This window comes from Felis catus, chromosome A1 (genome assembly GCF_018350175.1).
Source record: "Felis catus isolate Fca126 chromosome A1, F.catus_Fca126_mat1.0, whole genome shotgun sequence".
Classification (NCBI taxonomy): Eukaryota; Metazoa; Chordata; class Mammalia; order Carnivora; family Felidae; genus Felis; species Felis catus.
In genome coordinates this window covers 132238279-132262202 of record NC_058368.1, presented here as the reverse complement: position 1 = coordinate 132262202, position 23924 = coordinate 132238279, and the positions used below count along the sequence as shown (strand labels likewise).

The 23924-nt window shown below is 34.0% G+C and overlaps 1 protein-coding gene across 1 annotated transcript in view; it reads left to right on the top strand.

Moving 5' to 3' along the window:
* ADAMTS6 (ADAM metallopeptidase with thrombospondin type 1 motif 6) overlaps positions 1-23924 on the top strand; it is a 295540-nt gene that overhangs the window by 167469 nt on the left and 104147 nt on the right. The window contains exons 10-11 of the mRNA XM_023257025.2: positions 2842-2983; positions 22188-22295. Of these exons, the coding sequence (XP_023112793.2) occupies positions 2842-2983; positions 22188-22295 (250 nt within the window). The remainder of the gene's footprint in view (positions 1-2841; positions 2984-22187; positions 22296-23924) is intronic.

Genomic DNA, 23924 nt, shown 5'->3' with positions numbered 1-23924 from the left:
GCAGGAAAGTAGCAGACACATTTTAGTAACATTATGCAAAAAATATTTTTATCACTTCATGTCCAGTTAAGAATTAAAATATGAAAACTATCCCCCCCGAATACTTTAATCCAGGTTTTACTGTATATATCAGATATGGTTAGTAGGAAAATAAGTAGTACATTTTCTACCCAAAACATAGAAAAAATTTAGATCAATCTTGGAGATACTCCTACCCTTGCTTTCCCAGAGCCAATAATAGGTAAGATCTTAGTGACTTGTACAGTTCTATAGACAAACCCATTTCAAAAGGACTTTGTTGCTGCTGTATTCCTAAATACATGTCCACTTCAAAAAGATCTATACGATTTTTTAATATTTTATTTCATATGGTATTTTATTCTTCTGCAAAGAATAAGATTTGTCTATATATTTAATTAGACCATATTAATACAAAGCTATACATACTTCTAAAGAATGGAAATAAAAATCTACTTTTGAGTAGAAGACTTTGTCCACAGGTCACCACAATGCATGCCTTCTGTATTGTCTGAGGGCCCTTCCATTGATTGTGTGATTTGGTATTTTTTGAACAACATGAACCATGATTAGAAGACCATTAATACCTGGGAACAAGAACTTTAAATGAAAGAATAATTTTTGCTTCCTTCTAGGTTAAGCCAAATTTCTGTTTACTTTCAGAAAATAATTTTTTTCCCAGGGTATCTATTCTTAAACTCTTTTGGGGAGGTCCATACTTCCTCTAGGAAGTACTAGAAATAGGAAGTACTACAAATAGGAAGTACTACAAATAGGAAGTACTCCTATTTGTAACCTCCTAGGAGGTCCTACTTCCTCTAGGTTTTTAGGTTAATTTTCTATACCTACAAGTAATTATGTATAACAATTTTTAATAGACTTTTGAGTTAATGCTACTTAGGTGAATATATCTTATACTTTCTTTGTTATGCTATCAGCAAATATTTTTACCTATGGGACTCTGTACTTAAGTACTTCAGTACTTAAAATTTTCCCATTGATTTATAGTAGCACTTGATTTTTTTTTACATATTTCAATCTTTTCATAAAGACTTGTAACTTTGTTGTAGATGGAGATGAAACTGATATTTTAGAAGAAATATTATGGAATTAAAGTACTAATTCTTTATTTCATGAATATTATGTTTTATCAAAATAGTCCATCTTCATTCAGTTAGAGTTTTTACATTTGACCTCTTTTATCATTAATCTTCACATAAAATTTTGAATTTACTGATAGAATTGCATTTGTCTAAAATTTGCATATCTGTGTAGATTAAAGATATTTTGCATAACAAAATTAAAAATCTTGCTATTTTAAAAATTCATCTAGAAATAGTTTTCCTTAATGCTCTGCATGTCAATTTCCAAAAGTAAAATAAACAGGAAGTAAAAAGCATTCTGTCATGAAAACTGGATAAGCAGGTGAAAAAAAGTTTTCTATTAAGTACCTTGAACAGTGACAAGTGAACTGATTATAATAGCCAATAATAAAACCCATCTGTATTAGTACCACATTTAATATTCCATCTAAATATTTTTCTTCATTAAAAATTAACCAAGTGGGGCATAAGTGAAAGGAAAGGGTATAAAGAGGACAGTGTTCTGCCCCTTGGGTTTTTGAATCTATCACTAATGAATAACATGGTTCAGCTTTTAAAAGGTATTAATTTCCTGCTGCACAAATACACATTTTTTATATAGCAAATTAACCTTTACATTTTAAGAAATATGACAAAATAGTAAGTGAATATGAAGCTCATTATTATGCATGGCTCTTTGTTACTTATGTATAAATGAAAATTTGTACTGTCCTAAATAATAGTTGAGGAACTTCTACTTGTGAAATTATTTTCCTTTGGCAAAGTGGATGGAAAAGATTTGGAAAAAAAAACACAAGTGCTGGCACAATTGACAGGAATGTTGGAAAAAATTTTTAAATGTTGGCATAGGAATTCTTTAAAAATTCTAAGTTACTCACATGTGAAATGAAAGTAAAAAAGCATCTGTCCTATTTTATGCACACTGACTTAAAAAAATGAACAATTATATTTAGCAAAGTATAAAGCTCTTTAAACTAAGGTATTCTGTCTGGTTTTTGGCGATCTTTATATTATTTGTTCCACTGAATTAAAATATTATGTTTGAGTGCAAGCATACTTTGAAAAGCAGAAATTGCAGAGAGAGGAGAACATTCTCCTTTCCAACTCTGATGACCCTAGATGAAATATGAAATTTTTGAGAGACTAAACACTTCTAATATACTTGAGAGAACTTTGGATTTTGGCCTCCTCTGTCATTCTGCCCATTTATTATTGAAATATTTCAAGAACCTTTGGACATGTCTTACTACAGCATCTATTGTTCTGCCCAAGTTAGGAGTATATAGATTAGGTCTTTAAGAATTACAACCATGGTTTTGTTTTGTTTTGTTTTTTAATTTTCCACATTTTATGTTTTTAATTCTACTACCAGATGTGGTTACGTTTTCATGGAAAACAAACAAGAAGCTTAGAGCAATATGAAATTCTGTTTTGATTCCTTTAGAAATTAGTTTAAATCGGTGTTTGAAGGCCAACATGACATTTTCAGATTGTTGTCTGAGATGCTTTTATTGTGTCTTGGTGCTGGAAAAAACTATTGGAACTCTTATTCACATTTCAGTAAATGTATTCTATTTTGCCATGTGACTATTTATTGGTAGAATGTATTGCTTTTCACGCATCAAGTTATTCAAGCAAAGAGTTCAACACATGGTTTCATAATTGTGATGGAAATAGTCCATAGTGTACCTAATTTCCTTTGATCCTTTATGTTGAACAGTTCAGGCCGTGGTACTTGCCTTGATAATGAGCCTCCCAAGCGTGACTTTCTTTATCCAGCTGTGGCCCCAGGTCAGGTGTATGATGCTGATGAGCAATGCCGTTTCCAATATGGAGCAACGTCACGCCAATGTAAATATGGGGTAAGAAGTCTTAATCCTTATGTTTAGTTACTTATATGTGTTCTTTCATGACACAAATATTAAGTTGGAATTTTATTGAGTGTAGTATACATTTGGTAACATCTTTAATGCAAATATGGCCTTTGACTCACTGCTTTTTTTCTGATATCATTGATCTAATATCTATTTCTAAATGAGTAATCTTAAATAAGTTTCAGATGTCTTGTGAGGGATGCACGTAGAATTTTAATAATTTCTAACGTATTTCTTTTAAAGTCCTGAGTTTATAATGCCAACTTTAGTTTGTCTTTTGAAATGTTATGGTTTCAAAAATTTCTCCCTCCCGGCCTTTTCTGGTACTCTAATAATTGTGTTTAAGGGAATTTTCATATTGGCTAAGAGCCTTTATTTTAATTTATACTTTTTAGTACTGAGTCATTTCAAGTTGCTTCATTCACTGCCCACATTCTAACACAACAACTGAGTGGGGACAAGATGACATTAACCCAAATAGAAAAACAAGGAAAATTACTGTGGAAAAAAATGCAGGTTTCATAACTGACTCTTCATGTCTGCCTAAAAATATGGGCAGTGGATGAAGCAACTTGAAATGACTCAGTATTAGAAAGTATAAGTTAAAATCAAGTAAATAATATTATATATGTAAACAATAAAACAATTTTATAGAGAAGGAGATCAGTGACTAGTATAGAGACATGTTCATATACGTACCAGTGTAAACATACTGAATGAAAAAATAAGGTTTTTAAATGACAAGTTGTTTATAAGAAGAATTCAAGTTTAAAACATAAGTTTAAAGGGTTGGTTTCTGTCTTTATGTAAATAGTGTTTAAAATCACTTAAAAAAATAATAACCGAAAACGAATTAAGTTTTAAGGTAGTAAAGACTAAACAATATACACATTGTACTGTGCCGATTAATCCTCTTGGGTACAGTACAAAGGAAAGTAATTTTCAAAATATCCCTTGGGTGACAAACATATTATTCACGGTAGGCTTTGGCAGCACATTTTATGCACTAGATTTGAAGATTTTGTGCAACTATCTAAATATCTAAAGCCTTGAATGAAACTTTGGTCTTTCTTGTCTTTCTGTAAAGAGTCTTCTTTTATTGTTTCTGTATGATTTTAGCTCCTTTTTTTTCTTGGGTTGCTTTTTCATATAGAAAAAGTTGGTCAAATTTCAGTCACCGACTTCTTATTTACTTGTAGCTTAGTAGGTTGAAATTCGTGGTTTAATGAGGTTACAGATTTTCTGTTCTTATCTTTGGTATCTCATATCTTTATTAGCAAGTGAAATAGTTAATCTACATTTTAATTTTTTATTGGAAATTGGGCTTTAACTGCACCTATGTATTTTCATATTAGATAATTTATATTATAAGTTTTGCAGAATCTATGGATGCATCTTTTCTTTCTTTAATAATTAATTCAAATTTTCATCTGATTATCCTATCTCTCTATTACAAATATCTCAGACTAGTTGATTTGAAGTGAGATAAATAGTAATTGTAAAATTGTATGTTTTAAGTTTATGTTCCCCATATTTAGCTTTAGATTCTATTTATGTGTTATGTTTATAAAAGCGTTTTTCAAGTATTTATTTTAAGAGAGAGAGAGAGCCCACAAACAGGGGAGGGGCAGAGACAGAGAGAGAATCCCAAGCTGGCTGCGCTCTGTCGGTGCAGAGCTCAATGCAGGACTCAACTCCATGAAATGTGAGATCATGACTTGAGCTGAAATTAAGAGTCAGACTCTTAACTGACTGAGCCAACCAGGTGCCCCTAAAAGCTTTTGTAATAGATATAAAATAACATTAGGAAAGCTTGGGGAAAGACATTAGCATCTTACAATCCTATACAATTTCACATATTTTGTCATTAATCTTTTCACTTTGATTTGCAGCAAAATGGTTTCCTTAGACTCATGTACTATATGAAAATGCTTATGCTACCTTTTTATAATGTGCTGTATATTGCCAAGAAAGTTTCTTGAGTCATAATAGATTCTGTACAATCACTCTCACTTCTTAAGCTTGTGCCCGAAAAATTGGGTTCACACCATTGGTAGCACCCAAACACATATTGTGTTTTATCTGGTGAATTCCTAAGGTTTTAAATGATTCTAAATACTTTTTTTAGAAAACAGTAGCGGCTTTGAAAGTAGGAGTCCAGTCAGGTAAACAAGACATACTTCAGATGGTAGCTGAAGGGAAAACAAACCAGCCCTGATTTAGCTGTCAGGGGGTTATAGCATCCTGAGATGAACACTAGACAAAGTACTGGGGGCTTAGAAGAATACTACTACAGACTTTTAGTGAGGGGATACCTTGGTGTTGGACATCAGGAAATGATCCCTCTTTCAACTAGCAGGTCTCTAATGATGCCAGGGAAGATTTTAAGCAACTACAGAGTAACACATGACTGCAGCAGTGATCAGCTTTCCATCACTTCTGCTTCGGTTATTATGTGACCATTGCTAGGGTTACTTGTGATTATATCTGCAATTACAAAAAATGTTACTGAAATTCATGTGAGCAGGTTCATTAATATACATGTTATAATTGAGAGTTTACATGAAAATTTTTATTTTTTATTCTACTTCAGGACAGCATCTTGTACCATTATCCTTGTAGATCATCTGTTTATGTTTTCTAGGTATTTATCACTTCCAGTAGAAGTAGTGAGGAGATTGTAATGACTATAAATACAAAGAACAAAACAGTATAGTGTATACAGAGTAAAATAGTTGTATAATGTAGTAATTTATAAATGTTACGTGGTTTGTGGTTTTACGTACTGTCTTTTTCTGGGATACTTCAGACTACTTTGATAAAAATTGTAATTGTTTATTAATATTTTGTAGGTGGTGAAACTAAAATACAGAATTTGATTTACCTACCCTAAGGTTAAAACAAAAAATTTAAAAGGTCTAGGGGTGCCTGGGTGCCTCAGTCATTTAAGCATCCAACTCTTGATTTCAGTTCAGGTCATGATTTCACAATTCGTGTTTTGTCCCAGCATCCAGCCCCATGCTGACAAGGCAAAGCCTGCTTGAGAATCTGTCTCTCCCTCTCTCTCTGCCCTTCCTCTGCTCCGGTGCATGCTCTTGAAAGAAATAAAGGAAGGAAGGAAGGAAGGAAGGAAGGAAGGAAGGAAGGAAGGAAGGAAGGAAGGAAGGACAGAAGAAAGGGAGGGAGGGAGGGAGGAAAAGAAAGAAGGAAAGAAAAGGAAAGAAAGAGAAAGAGAAAAAAAAAGAAAAAGAAAGTTCCATTTTCTGTTAGATGTAGTAAATATGTTAATAAAGATAGCAAATATATTTTATTTCAGGAGACACTGTTTATCAGTTTTCATCAAATGGTGTCTCTTTCTAAATATCTTCTTAAAACAAAACAAAACAAGACAAAACAAAACTCTCCATTTTATCCCAGTCTTTTTCGGGAGAGGGGTGATCTGGAAATCTGCCCTTAAACATATTTTCGGGTTTATAAATTCTCAGGTATTTGAAACTGTAGGTATGGATATGAGTTTTATTTTCTTTTACTTTATGTAAAAAGTTAGGACCTCTTCAAGGCAAGAGACAAGTACAGATGAGCAGCATATAAAACAAGATGCTACTAGAACACCTAAAAAAAATCTGCTAGCTGTATTAGTAAGTTTCTGAGGGTGACTGTGATGTGTTCTGGATGAAAATTCATCACAAATAAAACAGTATCAGTGTGTCCAAAAAATGTGTTTTTTTCTTTTTTTGCCTGTTTGGAGGAAAATTGCTGCCTGTAAAGCTCTGCAGAATCTATTGTCTCATTCCTCTTCCACTTTCCATTTGTCTCCTTTTTTCCTAGTAGAAAAGAATTATTAAAAGTAGATTAACAAAAACATTTTACGTTAATAATAACAAGTTTAAACTTTGGAAGGAACTCACTAATGAGCCTATGTATTGTAGAGGATGTAGGTGATCTTTTGACTGCTTTCTAAAAAGCACAGATTAATTCAAGACTTAGTCTCAGACATAACTCTACATTTCTTTATTTTGTTACTACAAATCATATCCTAAATATTTTTTGCATATATACTTAATGGTTCTGTGTAGTTCAACAATATCCAGTACATAATTTACTGGTAACTATCAGTTGGTGATTGCAGTAATCACATGACACTTTTTAACAGAAATAGAAAAACAACCCTAAAATTCACAGGGAACCATTAAAGACCCTGAGCGGCCAAAGTAAATTTGAACAAGAAGACCAAAGCTGGTGGCATTATACTTCCTGATTTCAAAATATATTACATAGCTACAATAATCAAAATAGTATGGTACTAGTGTAAATACAAACAGACCAATGGAAGAGAAAAGAGACCAGAAATAAAGCCATGTACAGCCTATATGATCAATGGCTCTTTGAGTAGGGTGCCAACAGTACACAATGGTTATAGTCTCTTCTGTAAACGGTATTGGAAAATTGGACAGCCACAGGTAGAAGGATGAATCTGATCCTTATACCATACACAAAAATTAACTCAAAATTGATTAGAGACTTAAATAAGAGACCCAAAACTATACAGCTCCTGAAAACAAACATAAGGGAAAAACTTCTTGATTTTGGCAATGGTTTCTGAGATGTGACACCAAAAGCATAGGCAACAAAAGCAAAAATAGACAATTGGGGCTACATCAAACCAAAAAGCTTCTACACAGCATGAAGACAGTCAACAAAATGCAAATACAGCTTATGGAAAGGAAGAAGATATTTGCAAATCATATATCTGATAAATGATTAATGTCCAAAATTTATAATAGCAATACCAAAAGAAAAAAAAAAACAAAAAAAGAGAACAAAAACCAGTAACCCAATTAAAAAATGGTTGAAGAACTGAATAGACATTTCTTAAAAGAAAACATACAAATGACCTGTAGGTATGTTAAAAGGTGCTGATCATCACTAATCATCAGGGAAATGCAAATCATAACCATGATGAGGTATTACTTTACACCTGTAAAGATGGTTATAATAAAAGTAAGTAAATAAAAGCAAATACATTATAAAATAAGTGTTGACAAGAATGTGAAGAAAAGAGATCCCTTGTGCACTTGTGGTGGGAATGTAAACTGGTACAGCCACTATGGAAAATAGTGTGGAAGTTTCTCAAAAAATAGAAAATAGAACTACTATATGATCCAGCAGTCCCACTTCTGAGTGTATATCCAAAAGTATTAAAATCAGCATCTCGAAGAAATATGTGTACGCTCATATTCATTGCAACATTATTCACAGTAGCTGAGACAGGGAAGCAACCTAAATGTCTACTGACAAAGAAATGGGTAAAGAATATCTGGTATGTACATACAATGGAATATTATCTGGGCCTGCAGAGATGGAGATCCCAACATTTGTGACAATGTGGATGAACCTGGAGGACATGCTAAGTGAAGTAAGGTAGACAAGGAAGTACAAATACTATATGATACCACTTATGTGCAGAATCTGAAATAGTCAAACTTATAGAAACAGAGTAAAATGGTGGTGGCCAGAGACTAGGGAAAATTGAAAATGAGTAGGTACTTTTGGAAGGATACAAAGTTCAGTTATGTAAAATGAATAAGTCCTACAGGTCTACTGTACTGCATAGTACCTATAGTAAACAATACTGAATCGCGTACTTAAAATTTGCTGAGGGTAGAACTTATGTTAAGAACTTAAGTTCTGGGGCGCCTGTGTGGCTCAGTGGTTAAGCATCTAACTTGATTTCAGCTCAGGTCACGATCTCACGGTTCATGGGTTTGAGCCCTGCATCGGGCTCTTTGCTGACAGCTTGGAGCCTGGAGCTTGCTTCAGATTCTGTGTCTGCCTCTCTCTCTGCCCCTCCCCTGTTCGGTCTCTGTCTCTGTCTCTGTCTCTCAAAAATGAATAAATGTTAAAAAAAATTAAAAAAAAGAACTTATGGGGGCGCCTGGGTGGCTCAGCCGGTTAAGCGGCCGACTTCGGCTGGGTCATGATCTCACAGTCCGTGAGTTCAAGCCCCGCGTGGGGCTCTGTGCTGACAGCTCAGAGCCTGGAGCCTGTTTCAGATTCTGTGTCTCCCTCTCTCTGCCCCTCCCCCGTTCATGCTCTGTCTCTCTCTGTCTCAAAAATAAATAAATGTTAAAAATAAAAAATAAATAAAAAAGAACTTATGTTCTTAGGGCACACACAAAATGAGGAAGCTTTTGGAGGTGATGGGTATATTTAGAGCATAGTTTGTGGTGATGGTTTCATGGATGTATACTTATCTCCAAATTCATCAAATTGTATACATTAACTGTGTAGAGCTTCTTTGTGTGTCAGTCATACATTAATAAAGTGGTTTTAGAAAGAGAGAGAGAGAGGAGTAATTGCTCATGAACAGGTAGATTTAAGGACCAGGATAATACCAGAGAATTTTTTTTTCTTTAGTTTTTTTTTTTTTTTTATTTTTGAGAGATGGAGAGGGAGAGACAGAGAGAGGGAAGGAGACAGAAAATTCCAAATAGGATTCACGCTGCCAGCACCAACGCCAACATGGGGCTCCAACTCACAACCTGAGCCGAAACCAAGAGTCGGATGCTTAACTGAGTGAACCACCCAGTGCCCCAACACCAGATAAATTTTATAGATACCATAGCTTTGTTTAATTTATGGAAATTTTTTTATTATCTATGAAGTTTGTCACTGTTCATATAGACTTACAATTTAGCACATAAATGCGTAATAATGTGTTGTACATTATTACTTACATTGGTGTAGAACTGAACAATGTTTTTATCAATGGACCATGTATTCTGAACCATAAAATGGAAACACATGATCTAATACATGGTTTCACAATGCAACAGAATATTTTAAATAAAATTCTTCTCACCATTCACTATTACCTATGATCTCAAATTGATTATTGTTAGATTTTACTCAGATACTGTTTCCAGTGACCAGCAGCCAATTTGTTCTTGTAAACTTCAGATGGCGAAATGTATGACAAGCATGCAAAGTGGTTTTTTTATTTATCTGGCACATGGCAGACATTCAATAAACATTTCCCTTTCTTATATGAATATCTATGTCATCCATGATATCATTCCTGTACAGTTGATATGCTGGTCAAAGTGCTATAGGAGAATCTAAGCCATCTGTATTTGGGGAGCATATGAAGATATTCCAAGGGTCACATTTTGACACATTAACATCCTTCAGTCTCGGCTCAAATACATTTTCTCTTCAGACAGGCCTTCTGTCCAGTCTACCTATAGAAAAAGTCTTCTCCCAGTTTTTCTCTTTCACATTATACTTTTTATTTCCTTCATAGCATTTATTTCAAGCCATAATCATCCTGCTTATTTGATTACTCATTAACTATTTAATTGTGATCTTCTAGGTAAGGCTTTCCCTAACTACTTCCTCTAATACTGCAGGTGCACATATGCATATCACATACACATGTGCATGTGTGCGCACACACACACACACACACACACACACACACACACACTCCTTGTCATTTTCCTCTATTTTCCTCAAGATTTATTACTTTTGCTAATTCATCTTTATTGCCTGCTTTAACCCCTAGAATAGATTTTACCTGGAGATAGGGATTTTAATCTATTTCATTCCCTGTTCTTTAACCAGCACTTAGAACAGAGCCTGACACATGGTAGGTGCTCAACAAATATTTGTTGGAAGAATGAGTTGATAATTATAATAGAACATTAAGTTCCACAAGAGTAAGAATTCCACCTACCTTGTTCATGGCTGTTTATATAGTGAGTGGAGCAATGCCTGCTTTATAATAGGAACTCAAAAAATATTTGTTGGATAAATGAATGAGAAGAATTATTTGCTGAAGAGTTAGTGGGGAGAGGAACTTTGTGACTACTTTGTGTATTTGAAGAGCTGACAGAAGACTAGTGTTGCTGAAGCTCTCAAAGCAAGCCCTCATAAATGAGATAGGCAAAGAAAATAGGAGCCAAATCTGTTTGCACCTTATAGGCTGTGTTAAGAATTCTATGTTTTTATCTTAAGAGTGCTGGGTAACTATTGAAGGTGTTTTAATGAATGAGACCAACAGGGATATCAATGTGCAGAAAATCACAGAATTTCTAAGACATATTGTGTTTTAGGAAACAAATGTAATTCTGTAATCTGGGGAAACCATGTTGGAAAATGGAAGACTTTTACAAAGTGGTCCATATGCTCCTCCCTCCCCTTTTCTCTTCCCTCCAAAGCACATTCTACACAGAATACTAAAGCTGCTCTGTCACTGTTGTTACTCCCTGTAGCAATACCCTTGCTTTTTTAGGTAAATGTAAATTTATTCTTTTTTTTTTTAATTTTTTTTTCAACGTTTATTTATTTTTGGGACAGAGAGAGACAGAGCATGAATGGGGGAGGGGCAGAGAGAGAGGGAGTAATTTATTCTTTTTATACTGTAGGGTACTGCACTATAACTCAGATGAAATGAGTGAAAATGTTTACGTATAGAAATTCCATAATTTTGGCTTAAAGATTGAAGAATTTTGAGTCTCATGATGGAAACAGAACATACAAATAGAAAGTATGATGTAACTTTGGAAATTTTAAGCCTTCTCATTGATTTTGAATCTTTCCAGGGAAAATGTGTTTGTGTCACACTCTGTATTTTACTTACAGGTCATCAATTAGGTGATTAATGATAAAATAATCTATAAATGGTTAAATACACCATATTTGTTCCACCCGTTCAGCGATGACAGATTTTTAGTATCTAATATTAGAAATGGAAGGTCACAAGGAATATATATGGTTATATATAAAATTGAAGTTATTGATTTGTAAAAAGAAAGTACGGTTGATATTTAGTCAACCCCAGTGAATTGTGCACATTTTCACACCTAAGGAAATCTAACTAGTAGGCCAGTTTGTTATCAAAAGCTATTTGGCAGGGTACCTGGGTGGCTCAGCTGGTTAAGCATCCGACTTGGTTTCCCCTGGGGTCATGATCTCATTGTTCTTGGTTTGGGGCCCTGCGTCGGGCACTGCGCTGACATTGTGGAGCCTACTTGGCTTTCTCTCTCTCTCCCTCTTTGTCTGCCCCTCCCTACTCATGCTTTCTGTCTCTCTCAAAATAAATAAATAAACTTGAATAAAAATAAAATATTTTTTAAAAGTTGTTTGGCAAGCATAGAATTAAAATAGAGGATGGTATAAAGTATTTATATTAAAAAAATTTTTTTTAATGTTGTATTTATTTTTGAGAGAGTGAGAGTGCGAGCAGGGGAGCAAGAGGGGGACAGAGGATCCAAAGCAGGCTCTGCACTGACAGCAGTGATCCTGATTCAGGCTCACGAACTGTGAGATCATGAACAGAGCTAAAGTCTGACACTCAACTGACTGAGCCACCGAGATACCCCTAAATTATTTTTATTAACATGTTAATTAATAACCATAAGAATACCATCAAGCTATATCTGCCTGAAGTATAGCTATTTGCAGACAGGGTGGCCTGCTAAATATAAGATAGTTGAGTTGTCTAATCAGGGTATCCTCCCCCTGGAGGGTACTTAATAAAGCCTGACATGTTTTGTCTCTCAGACTCAAGTTTTTAATGTTTTAATGCTTACTACCTTTTGTTTATTATTTTATCACCACCAATTAGCTAAGATTCAAGTCATTATTTCTTTCTACTTGAGAATCATTCTAATAAAAAGACTTTATTAGTCTTTTTAAGGAATTGTTGGCTACCTACCAAATTCTTTTTTAAGAGATGCAGATAACTTGGGAAAGGATGATAGTGAAATACTTAGAAGTACATATAAGGGAAGTTTAAAGAAATGGAGTTTGAGTAGCCTATAAAAAAGGAAGTTAAATGTTGGTCTTAAAACTGTCTTCAGGCTTTGGAACATTTATTATAGTTTGATTGTTGGTAACAAATTGTTCTCCTTCCCTACCAAGAGCATAAAAAAACACAGTCATCTTCATTTTTACAGCTGGAAGGTTGTAGATTTGGTAGTAGGAAGAATTTCAAGTTATTAAATATTGGAATGTTGCTCTGAGGGAGATTGTAGAACCACTTTCCTTGAAGATTTTAAGGTAGTATAAATATTCTACAGTGTGGTTTGATATGGAAATAAAATTCATGAAATTATTTTAGCACCTCAATATTCTTTTGGAGTCCAAACTTATATACTTAACAAAAAGTTGATTTTATTTTTATTTTTCCTTAAAAGTCAATCCCAAATTTTAGGTCTGTAGTCCCTGGTAATCTTAAAGATCAGGTATTTTTACTTTCTGTTTGCTTCTTATTAAAAAAATAAAAGACAAAAAACAAAACACATTTATTTTATTTTGAGAGAAGGGTGGCATAGGGGCAGAGAAAGAGGGGGGCAGAGAATCCCAAGCAGTCTCCTCGCTGTCAGCATAGAGCTTGATCTTGAACCATGAGATCATGACCTGAGCCGAAATCAAGAGTTGGATGCTCAACCAACTGAGCCACCCGGGCAATCCACTTTGTGTTTGCTTCTTAGAGGTAGTTTTTTAAACTATTTAAGCATTTTCTTTTAGCGTCTTCATATTAATAATTATTTAACTTGCATTTCTAGATTAGTTCTTTGATATATATATATATATATATATATATATATATGTGTGTGTGTGTGTGTGTGTCTGTGTGTGTGTGTGTGTGTATACATACACACACACATAGATATATATAAATGTATGCATATATATTTGTATGCATAAATACAACAAAAATATATGTCTTTCTAGGATCTCTTGTTTTTAAATTACCCACACAACAGGATTAACCTATTTAAAGATGAAATAAGGGTACATTATTCTCTTTCTTCAGATAGCTACTAAACACCTGGAGCCAGGCCACGGGGTCACCATATGTTGGTTTTCAATTTTCCTTTGTGTGATACCATGATAAGTAACCTTTCTAATCATTGATGCTCCTTTCTGACCTCTTCAGGCTCTGGTCTCCCCCTTGGCCGTCAGGATCCTTTATTGCAAACAGCTGTTGAGAGATGTTACTGATAGGGTAATGAGGACAAAGAAACTGTTTCATATTCAGAACCAAAGACCCAAGATGGCATAGGGTTTAGGGTTTCCCAAGGGCAGAAAATGTGTATATCTTTCTTCTATGATCTTTACAATTGTTTACAAAAATTTAAAAACAAAACCAGCTAGCAATAAAGAGGCCATTTTCTCTTTGTTTACTGTTTTACTTCCTTAATGATGTAGTAATTATAAAATGGTCTGATAATTTTATAGTATCTCTTTTTCTCTATGTAAACTGATAATTTAAATTTTCCTAGGTAAATCATAGGGCTCCTCTTCCCATTTTTAAGGATCATTTAACAGCTAGAATTATGAAAACATCCAGTTGTATTGAAAGGGTTTTGGCTATAAAATAATCAATTATTCTGCTCTGATCAGCAGAGATCTAGTTAAGTTTTTTACAAAGTTGTTTTCTGAATATCAAGTATATTATATTACATTAGATAATTACTTTCAAATTCTAACCTTTATATGTATTTTTATTATGATTTATGTTTGCTATTTTTTTATTATTGTTAATGGTTGAAAAAAGTATCATTCATTTGAAAAATCAAATAGACTAGAAGTCTAGGAATTGATATTAAAATTTTAAGTAAGTAAAAATATTTTAAATGTCTTGTCTCATGGAAGATCATGGAATACTTTTGAAGAGTATGGTAACAGTATCTTTTAAAAATCCAAATACAAGGTGTTATTATATCAGAAGTTTCAATAATAAGAACAACATATAAGTTGATGGCTAAACTCGTATAATGAATGTTTATGTTATGAATTGGTAAATAATAGTCTTAATTTGGAGATAGCTTCCTTTAAAATACAGGCAAAGGATAAGAGGGTATTATGAACATTGAGTGATATTTTATATTACATTAGATTACAAGTAAACATTTTCTAATTGGCTAGTGACTTTATTCAACTGTGGTACATTTAAGAGAAATGGGAAAGTAGTTTAGTTGTGTGGAGATATTTTAGGCATTAATATTAGACACCTGATTCAAACCTGATTTAATTTGGATTGAAGCAAATTGCTAAATGTTTCTGAACCTAAATTTTCTTACACTTTCTGAGAAGATTGTAGTGATGATTTTATAGATACAAATATGAATAGACCTAGCCTGGGTATAGGTATAGACCTATACCCTGAAAAAGTGTTAGTGTTAGTTCTTTTTTTTTTTTTTTTTTTCCTGCCTACAATATTGCTACTTAGAAGTTGTAAAGTGTAAGCTTAGGATCTTCAGTAATGAGAGATTCAGTTTTATTTCATCATTCTGACTTTTGGAAGAATTTGCTATACACTGAACTCAAATCTCTCCCTTTGGCTTTTATCCATTTATTCAACTGACTTCTCTTCTAAGCTAGCATGTATATTTTTTTGTTTGTTTATTTTGAGAGAGAGAGAGAAAGAGGGAGAGAGAGAGAACCAGCAAGGGAGGGGCAGAGAGAGAGGAGAACAGAGGATTGGAAGTGGTCTCTGTACTGACAGCAGAGAGCCTGATGAGGGCCTTGAACTCACAAAGCTGAAGTCAGATGCTTAACTGGCTGAGCTACCTAGGTGCCCTGGCATGCATATTTTGTCTCCGATTCTTTATATAATTGGCTTTTTAATGTCTAGGAAAAGAGTTTGAGTTTCAAAAACATGACAAACAGTAAATACAATCACTTCTCCAGATATAATTTCTCTGGCAGAAAATGCCAGAGAAATAAAATGAACAAAACATAATTAAATATAATTTATTTAGCTACAACATGTGTTTCTGTGATGAGAAGACACATAGGAAAATTGACAGACTGTGGAATGATGCCAGTCTAATGTATAAGTCTTGTTTGTTCATATATGATTATTTCCTAGTGCGTTAATGATGTGATGCTCAGGTAAGCTTTCTCACAAAGAGAAAATTTGTAGTATTATATATAGTGTCATAGAAAAACACCCAACTCCAAAGAAGGGTCTTTATTGTCCATAGTAGATAACTTAATGACTCCATTCCCAAAACTGTATTTAAACAAATCTATTAAAATCATGAGGCCAGATGAAGAACCTGTAAATATATATCCCTTTGTGTTATTTTTTTAATGACTGATAAAGAAGCTATAACTTGAAACCTATTCATAAAAACAATTTTTATGAAAATGGTTTCTGTTGAAGGCAGATACCCTCAAAGACCTACATCTCAAAGGAGAAAGCATCACAAGTCACAGTGTTTAAGGCTACAAAGGATCAATTGATTGGGCTGCTGGGATCAAATGGCAGCAGAGATTTAAGAATGCAAAGTTTTTCATTAGAACTCTTGATGTTTTTGTTTGTTTTCTGGCTACAAAATTACCTAGATTTTCAGTGGTCTGCTCCAACCATATTTTTCCCATAAACCTTGTTTTCTTCATAAGTAATTTTGTATAATGCAAGGGTTTTCACAGAATGCATTTATTACATTTCAGCAGAAAGCTTGTATATATCAGAACCAAGAGAGGAAGGTAAGGGTGTGCCAGAAATGAAGAGGAGTTTTAGTTCAAGTGCCAAGCTGGTGAGCTGATGTTTTCTATGTTAGGATAGGAGACGTCTTGGGCATGACTGAAGGGTCATTTATACTGTGAAGAAATAGGTAAATGGAAATGACGAGTAAGCTTGTCTGCCCTTTGCTTTGGATGGGGAAAAACAGCTCACATGAGAAATTGAAGCTCCTAGGCTTGTGACTCATAAAAGAACAGAGTATGACTTTGTACAGTCTACCTATGTAGTATTGACCAAATAGATCAACGTGAAAAGTGGTGAAACAAAAAACAACTGAAACTTGGGAGTGTATAATAGAAACAAATGTGCAAAGCTACACTTCTACAACTCAGGAAGCCCAGGATGTTCCAAGAAAAAACAATATTCCCTGAAGATAAGCTTGAATAGAAAATAGCAAACAGCATGAGGAAACAATCCACCATGAAGTGAAAGATTAACACCCCAATAGAAAAATATAGGGTAAATATGAAAAGAATTTAAGAGACATGGCGGTTAGAATGACAATATCCAATGTAAGTTGAATAGAAGTTCCAGAAGAGGGAATGGTGAAGTGTATATTAAAAAAGATAATAACTAGTAATTTTTCAGAATTAAAGAAACATATGAATTTAAAGCATGAACCCCAAGTAGATAAATAAAAGAACACCTAGATAACGGTGGTGAAACTGCACTACAGCAAAGACAAACTCTCGAAAGCAACTAGAGTTCATCACAAAGAAACAGTGATTAAGACCGAGAAATGATTTTTCATTAGCCTCCATAGTGTACAGGTGACAATGAACTTAACACCTTCAAATGCTGAGATAAAATAAATGTTAGCCTAAAATTCTATATACAATTAAAATATCATTTTAAAATTGAAGGCTAAATAAATGTATTTTGAGACCATTAGGAACAAGTGTTCCTTGCTAAATTAACTCTTAAAGGATGCATGTCAAGAGGAAAGAAATTGAATTCAGAAGATAGTGGTAAGACATAAGAGACAACTGATTAATAAATACATTGATATGTTGAAAAAAATATTGATTATCAAGTTTTGGCCAATGAGTGGTTCACAAGCTTTTAGGTTTTTGTAGGCAAAGAAAATTTCTCCCTGAAAATTAGCAAATCAACACAGGGATGCCAATTTTTAATTTTGCCAACATTTTGCAAAGACTGCCATTAGCACCCACACCCTGCCTTCAGGAACCTTACAGTCTATTGTAGCACATAAAAAGTAAAAGGAATAAAACTAATAAATTAGAAGAGGCCATTAAAATAAAAAAATTAGTTTCATGAAAATCTTACCACATTGACGTCATTCTCCTAATTTCGTCACAGAATATCAAAAACTCTAAAGAGCAGTACCAGTCTATAACATTTGAGCTACTGTCTGATTGTACCCTGCCTTCTCTCTGGTTCCTGTAAATTCTGTGATAGTGTTATTTTTTCATAACACTAACATAATGCCTGGTGAATGCCAGGTGAATGCCTGGTAGATGTTCTAATAATATTCTTGAATGAATGGGAAATAATGTCATTTTGTCTTACCAGGCAAACCTCCTCATTGGTTACAAGTTGAGTCCATGAAATTAGAGAGTCCATTTCCAATTTTCAGTGTTATGTAACAGAGATTCCCTTAATGAACACTGTTGATAACTTCTCTCACCTTCCATGAATTCAAGGGCAAGCACAAAACCCACATTTTTCCTAGAGAGTCTCCCAAAATAAATTTTAGGGTTAGAGAAGGGAACCATCCTAACACACAGGAAATGGCTTATTAGTTCATAGAAATCATGAGAGTAATATTAATAAATCTTATCTTCTCCTATAAAGGATTATGAGGATGTGAAAGAGAACTATGTTCTTCTAGAGCTAAGCTGGTGGGTAGTCAAAAAAATCATCAATCTCTCTCAAAACTGTACTCTATCTAATATATTTTATTTAGGGATATTAATCCATCTACTATGATGGTTTTTTGTGTTTTTTTTTTTAATTTATTTAAGCAGTCTCTACACCCAATGTGGGGCTTGAACTCCTGACCCTGAGATCAAGAGTCACATGATCCATTGACTGAGCCAGCTGGGCAACCCCTACTATGATGGCTGCTGTATAAATTCCCCAAGAGCCAAAAAATTTCAAAATACATTTAACTTATTAGTGAACAAACTTGGGACCTACTTTAGGGTACTTACATGGCAACCGATATACATATGCATATACCTATGCAATAAATATATGCATTCATGTTCTAGGATCCAGCAGTTTAAAGAAGGGTATTTCTGAACATACGAATGTGTTCCTATATTCTTTCATGAGGTGTGCCTCTTGCTATCTTGGTATGAAATAAAATTTTCTTAGTTTTTGTCTTTAGAGTGAGTATTTTTTTTATCTTGGGAAGTCTTAATGGAGATACCACAATCTTTATTACCCAAGTTGACATTCTGGATAAGAGATTTGTCTGAAAACTCTTCAGAGCCTTTTCTGAGAGTAATTTAACATCTTGTATTTCCTATGCATAGATTTACAGTTGCATACTTTAAACAGTAATTTGTGAGAAGTTAATGCCCTAGCAAAATTTGAATCCCCATGAGCCCACTAGGTAATATAATCCTGTTAGCAGTGGGAATCTACCTTTCAAAATGTGTCATTCTCTATAGAATAAGGCTCTGTCAAAGGGCTGTACTGTGAATCCTTGAGATTAAAGTTTTGGAAATAGTATCTTGAGCACTTGCCATTTTAGGTAGAGATTTTCAAGGCACTTTTGGAAAATAGAGTTTCTGTAAGTTGACTGCATAGTATGTTTTTCTAATAGATGCTATGAACATTGTCCTTTTCAATGATAGGTTTTTCATTTCACAGTTCTATCTAAACTTAGGCTTCTTTTACTTTTGTCTTAAGTAAGATTTAGACATAATAAAAATCATAAAGGTTCAGAAGTATGTATAGTCCAGGATTATGGATAATTTTTTGTAATCTTTTTTTTTTAATGTTTTTATTTATTTTGAGAGAGAGTGTGTGCGAGCAGCGTAGGGGCAGAGAGAAGGAGGATGGAGCATCTGAAACGGGCTCTGTGCTGACAGCAGTGGCTTGAACTCACTATGAGATCATGACCTGAGCTGAAGTCAGATACTTCACTGACTGAGCCACCCAGGTGTCCCTTTTTGTAATCTTAATACATTTTTCTAGCAATGCTTCTCTGTTTTTGTGAACACATTTTTCTTTGAATATGGTTATTTTTGATGCATGGGACAGTATTTTAAAACCCTAAAATGTTAGTTCTACTGCTTTTCTAATATTATATATATATATATATATATATATAATATTATTATATAATTAAGAACATATATTAGGAAACTGTCTTCTATAGAAAAGGAATACCAAAATAGTATAAATGACCTTCTCGTTAAATAGGAACTGAAGGTTTGAAAGAAAGTAGAATTTGTAATACATTGAATTGTAAGAACAGGAAAATTATCTTTATATAATGATCCACAGTACCTACTGTTTTTCTTTTTTTAATGTTTCAACTCTCTTCTAGTTCAGTAGTTCTCCAAATAGAGTTTAAAGTAGATAAATAAAGTAAAATTTAAGTAGATAAATAAAGTAGACATTGGAGTAGATAAATAAAGTCAGTAAAGTAGGTATAGATTAGATTTATCCAAAAGCATTTTAAAAGTCTAGTAGAAATTGTATGTCTCCTTTTGTGCCTGGTGGGAAGGAGCACTGCAAAAAGGAGCCCAAAGAGGTCCCTTCAATATGCTATATGCTCTGGGGCATTTCTCCTTGTAGGAATGGTGAACCAGCGAATTAAATATGTTACTGCTTTATATCTGAATTGTGTTTATGTGACATAAGTTTTATGTTTGAGAGTTAAAAGAGCAGTTGGGGAGTAATAGCATTAAAGGGAATGTTATACATAAATTTATCTTTGCACTCCAGATTAATATATTTTTATTACATATATGTGTTATACTAAATAGTCCTAGTTTAACTCAATCACGTTTTATTTTAAATGCTTATTTATTTATTTTGTGGAGAGAGAGCATGAATGTGAGCAGGGGAGGGGCAGATGAGAGAGAACCCCCAAGCAGGCTCCGAGCTGTCATCACAGAGCCCAAGGCGGGTCTCAATCTCATGAATCTTGAGATTATAACTGAGCCGAAATCAAGAGTCAGGTGCTTAATCAACTGAGCCACCCAGGTGTCCCTAAACACTTGTAATATCAGTAATGGTGCTAGCTTTAATGATACATAAAAAGAAACTGAAAATTATGAACACTTTCTTCAAAGTAGGGTTTTTGTTTTTGTTTTTCCTGTTATTTAAAACAGTTCACCCAGATATATGTTGGCCAGGTTACTTTAAGTAAGATTTGACAGACTGGGATGCCTGGGTGGCTCAGTCTTTGTTAAGTATCCGACTTCAGCTCAGGTCATGATCTCATGTCTCATGAGTTTGAGCCGCACGTCAGGCTCTATGCTGTCAGCACAAGGCCTGCTTTGAATCCCGTCTCCCTCTCTCTCTGCCTCTCTCTTGCTCACGCTCTCTCTCCTTCTCTCAAAAATAAATAAACATAATAAATAAAATAAAACAAACATTGACAGATCACTATAGTATGAACAAAATTAAGTATTTTATATGTATTGCCAATATTAGAATAAGTTTTGTAATTCTCCCATGCTAAGGTAGAATAAGAAATCATAATAAAGAAGACAAGACAGCTCTGAACAACATCTGAAATACGTCACTTATGAAAATAACACATAAATAGCAGCATTTGTTCAAAACAACATTTCCCTTTCATGCAGGTGGGCTACACTGATGAGCTGCAAATAATATTGCTAGATTAGAAACTACACCCTGCCCATGCCCAGGGTCTCTTTCTTTCTTTTTAAAATGGTCTTTATTTGGGGTGCCTGGGTGGCTTAGTCTGTTAAGCGTCCAACTCTTGATTTCTGCTCAAGTCATGATCTTGGGGTTGGTGAGATTGATCCCCACGTCAGGCTCTGTGTTGACAGGGCAGAACCTACTTGGGATTCTCTCCCACCCTCTCTCTCTGCCCCCTGCCCCCACTCTTTCTCACTCAAAATAAATAAACATTAAAAAAAATAAAATAAAATAGTCTTTATTTGAATTCTTTGGTAGGTCAAGGAAGGCATCTACCTGGTAACACTTTATTAATAATTGGTAAGTTTTGCTAGTGTATATTTTTGAGAGCAATAAACATATATCCTTTCTACATTTTCATCCCTTCTCCTTACTCTTCTATAGTAGTGAAATTTCCTTTTTTTTTTAAGAATTTTTTAAAAAGATTTTCTCTTTAAGCAGTATCTACACCAAAAGTGGGGCTCAAACCTGCAACCTTGAGATCAAGAGTCACATGCTTTACCAACTGAGCCATCCAGACACCCCAGTTTATTACTGAAAATTCTGCATGTCCACTAAAATAAGATTATAAAGAAAAATGTTTAAATGACTCTGCAAAATGGGTAACATCTTCCATAAGAACCGCCTTCAAAATCTTCATCCCTTATGCTTCAACAGCAGAAAAACACCTGGGATGTCTTTTTAAAGTAATGCTGAGTGTACATAGATATATTTTATGGAAGAAGCAAACATGATTTTAGTCTCTACTTCTGATCAACTTGCTTTTGCCTTCTTTCCCAGGAAGTGTGTAGAGAGCTGTGGTGTCTCAGCAAAAGCAACCGCTGTGTCACCAACAGTATTCCTGCAGCTGAAGGAACACTCTGTCAAACTGGGAATATTGAAAAGGGGGTAAGCTGAAATGATTTATTAGCTCTTTGACAAATAGACTAAACCGATCAATTTCTGGTGTTCGTATTGAACCACTAGGAAATTATGCATACTAATTTAACATGTATTTGAGAAAATAGTAAATACCTAGCCTAAGGAGTTAATTGACACATACTGGTATCTGCACACTTACAGTGTTCAGCAAATTACCGTGCTTGCTTATTTTCTGGCTCAGTTACACTTTTCTGTGTGTATACATATATATTTGTACAGAATATCCAACAACAATCTTATAGTCATATAATACAGTCTCTTTAGTCATATAAGTCTAGGTTTCTTTCTGATAAATAATTCCCAGGAAAATTATGTGATCCAGAAGTAGATTTTATAACTAGAGTCAAACTAGAGTTGATTTTAAATTACAATATGAGAGAAAGGGCTGGTATTACAGGAATAATTAAGCATTTTTTCTGCGCATAGAAATTGTAGCTAAATAATTTTAATTTCATCATCTAGTTTTCAAAAAATATCACTACTAAGAATTGTTCAAACAGATAAGAATAGTTTATACTATTTCTGAAATTGTTTAGGAGTTGCTATATATGTGAATTCTAGAATTTATTGCTACATACTGAATTTACAATAACCACGACTGTCTTCTGTTCTCAGTTCTGAATTCTTCCATGTTGGGGTACTTTCAACAAAGATTACACTGAATTTCAGTTTGCCATCTGATGTTTAAATAAAAAGAATGAAAGCTGTTGGGCAGCTGTCACAGTTTTATTAATCCTTGCTGACGGCTTCATTCAGGACCCGTGACCTAGTGCCATGTTGATGGCTTTTCCATGCTGAGTTTGGAAATGTTGGTAAATTGTGCTAAATGTATGAATTGATAGGGTCATTTTTAAAGGATTAAGGATCTTTTTTTGAGACTTTGTAAGTAGCCAATAAAAATACAGGGACCTTCACACACTACCAAAAATTCTTTCTTTTTTTTTTCACTGAAGTAATAGAAAATAGTAAGAACTGCATTCTTGAAACAACAGTCTAGGTTTATTTTGGAGTCAGCAGCTCTTGTCAATGACAAGTAGCAATTTACATGAGTCTGGACTTAGAAGAAATGCAAAATAGTAAGGGGGGGAATTTACAGTGAGAATCTCTCTCTTTATTGCCATTGATTAATTATTAATCTTGTGATGTAGTCCATGGGCCACATCACTAAGCCTGATGGCTCTTTTTATTTTACTTTATTTTTTAATCCCAAGCATAAAGAATTCATTCTTTTAAACATCTCAGAGTCCTGCTACAAGCATTCGATGAATTATATAATCACTTCAAGTAAGGAAACCATGAATAGTGGCTATCTGAGAACACACAGCTCAATCCCACTATATTTTATATGGTAGAAACATATTTAAACTATCTCAATCATTAACAGTGAATTTATGAAGAAATATTCTTGTTTAAAGAACCCCTTGCATACCTCATGACATGCCTCAACAGGATGCCTTGGGCTCCATGAAAAACTGTTTAAGAACTTTGTAAGTGTAGCAAAGTCTGTGTACCAAGAGATCATTCATATTCACAACATCATAGTTTCATATAGTCAATATGTTGGATTTCACCATCTAAAATGAATCTACAAAACAA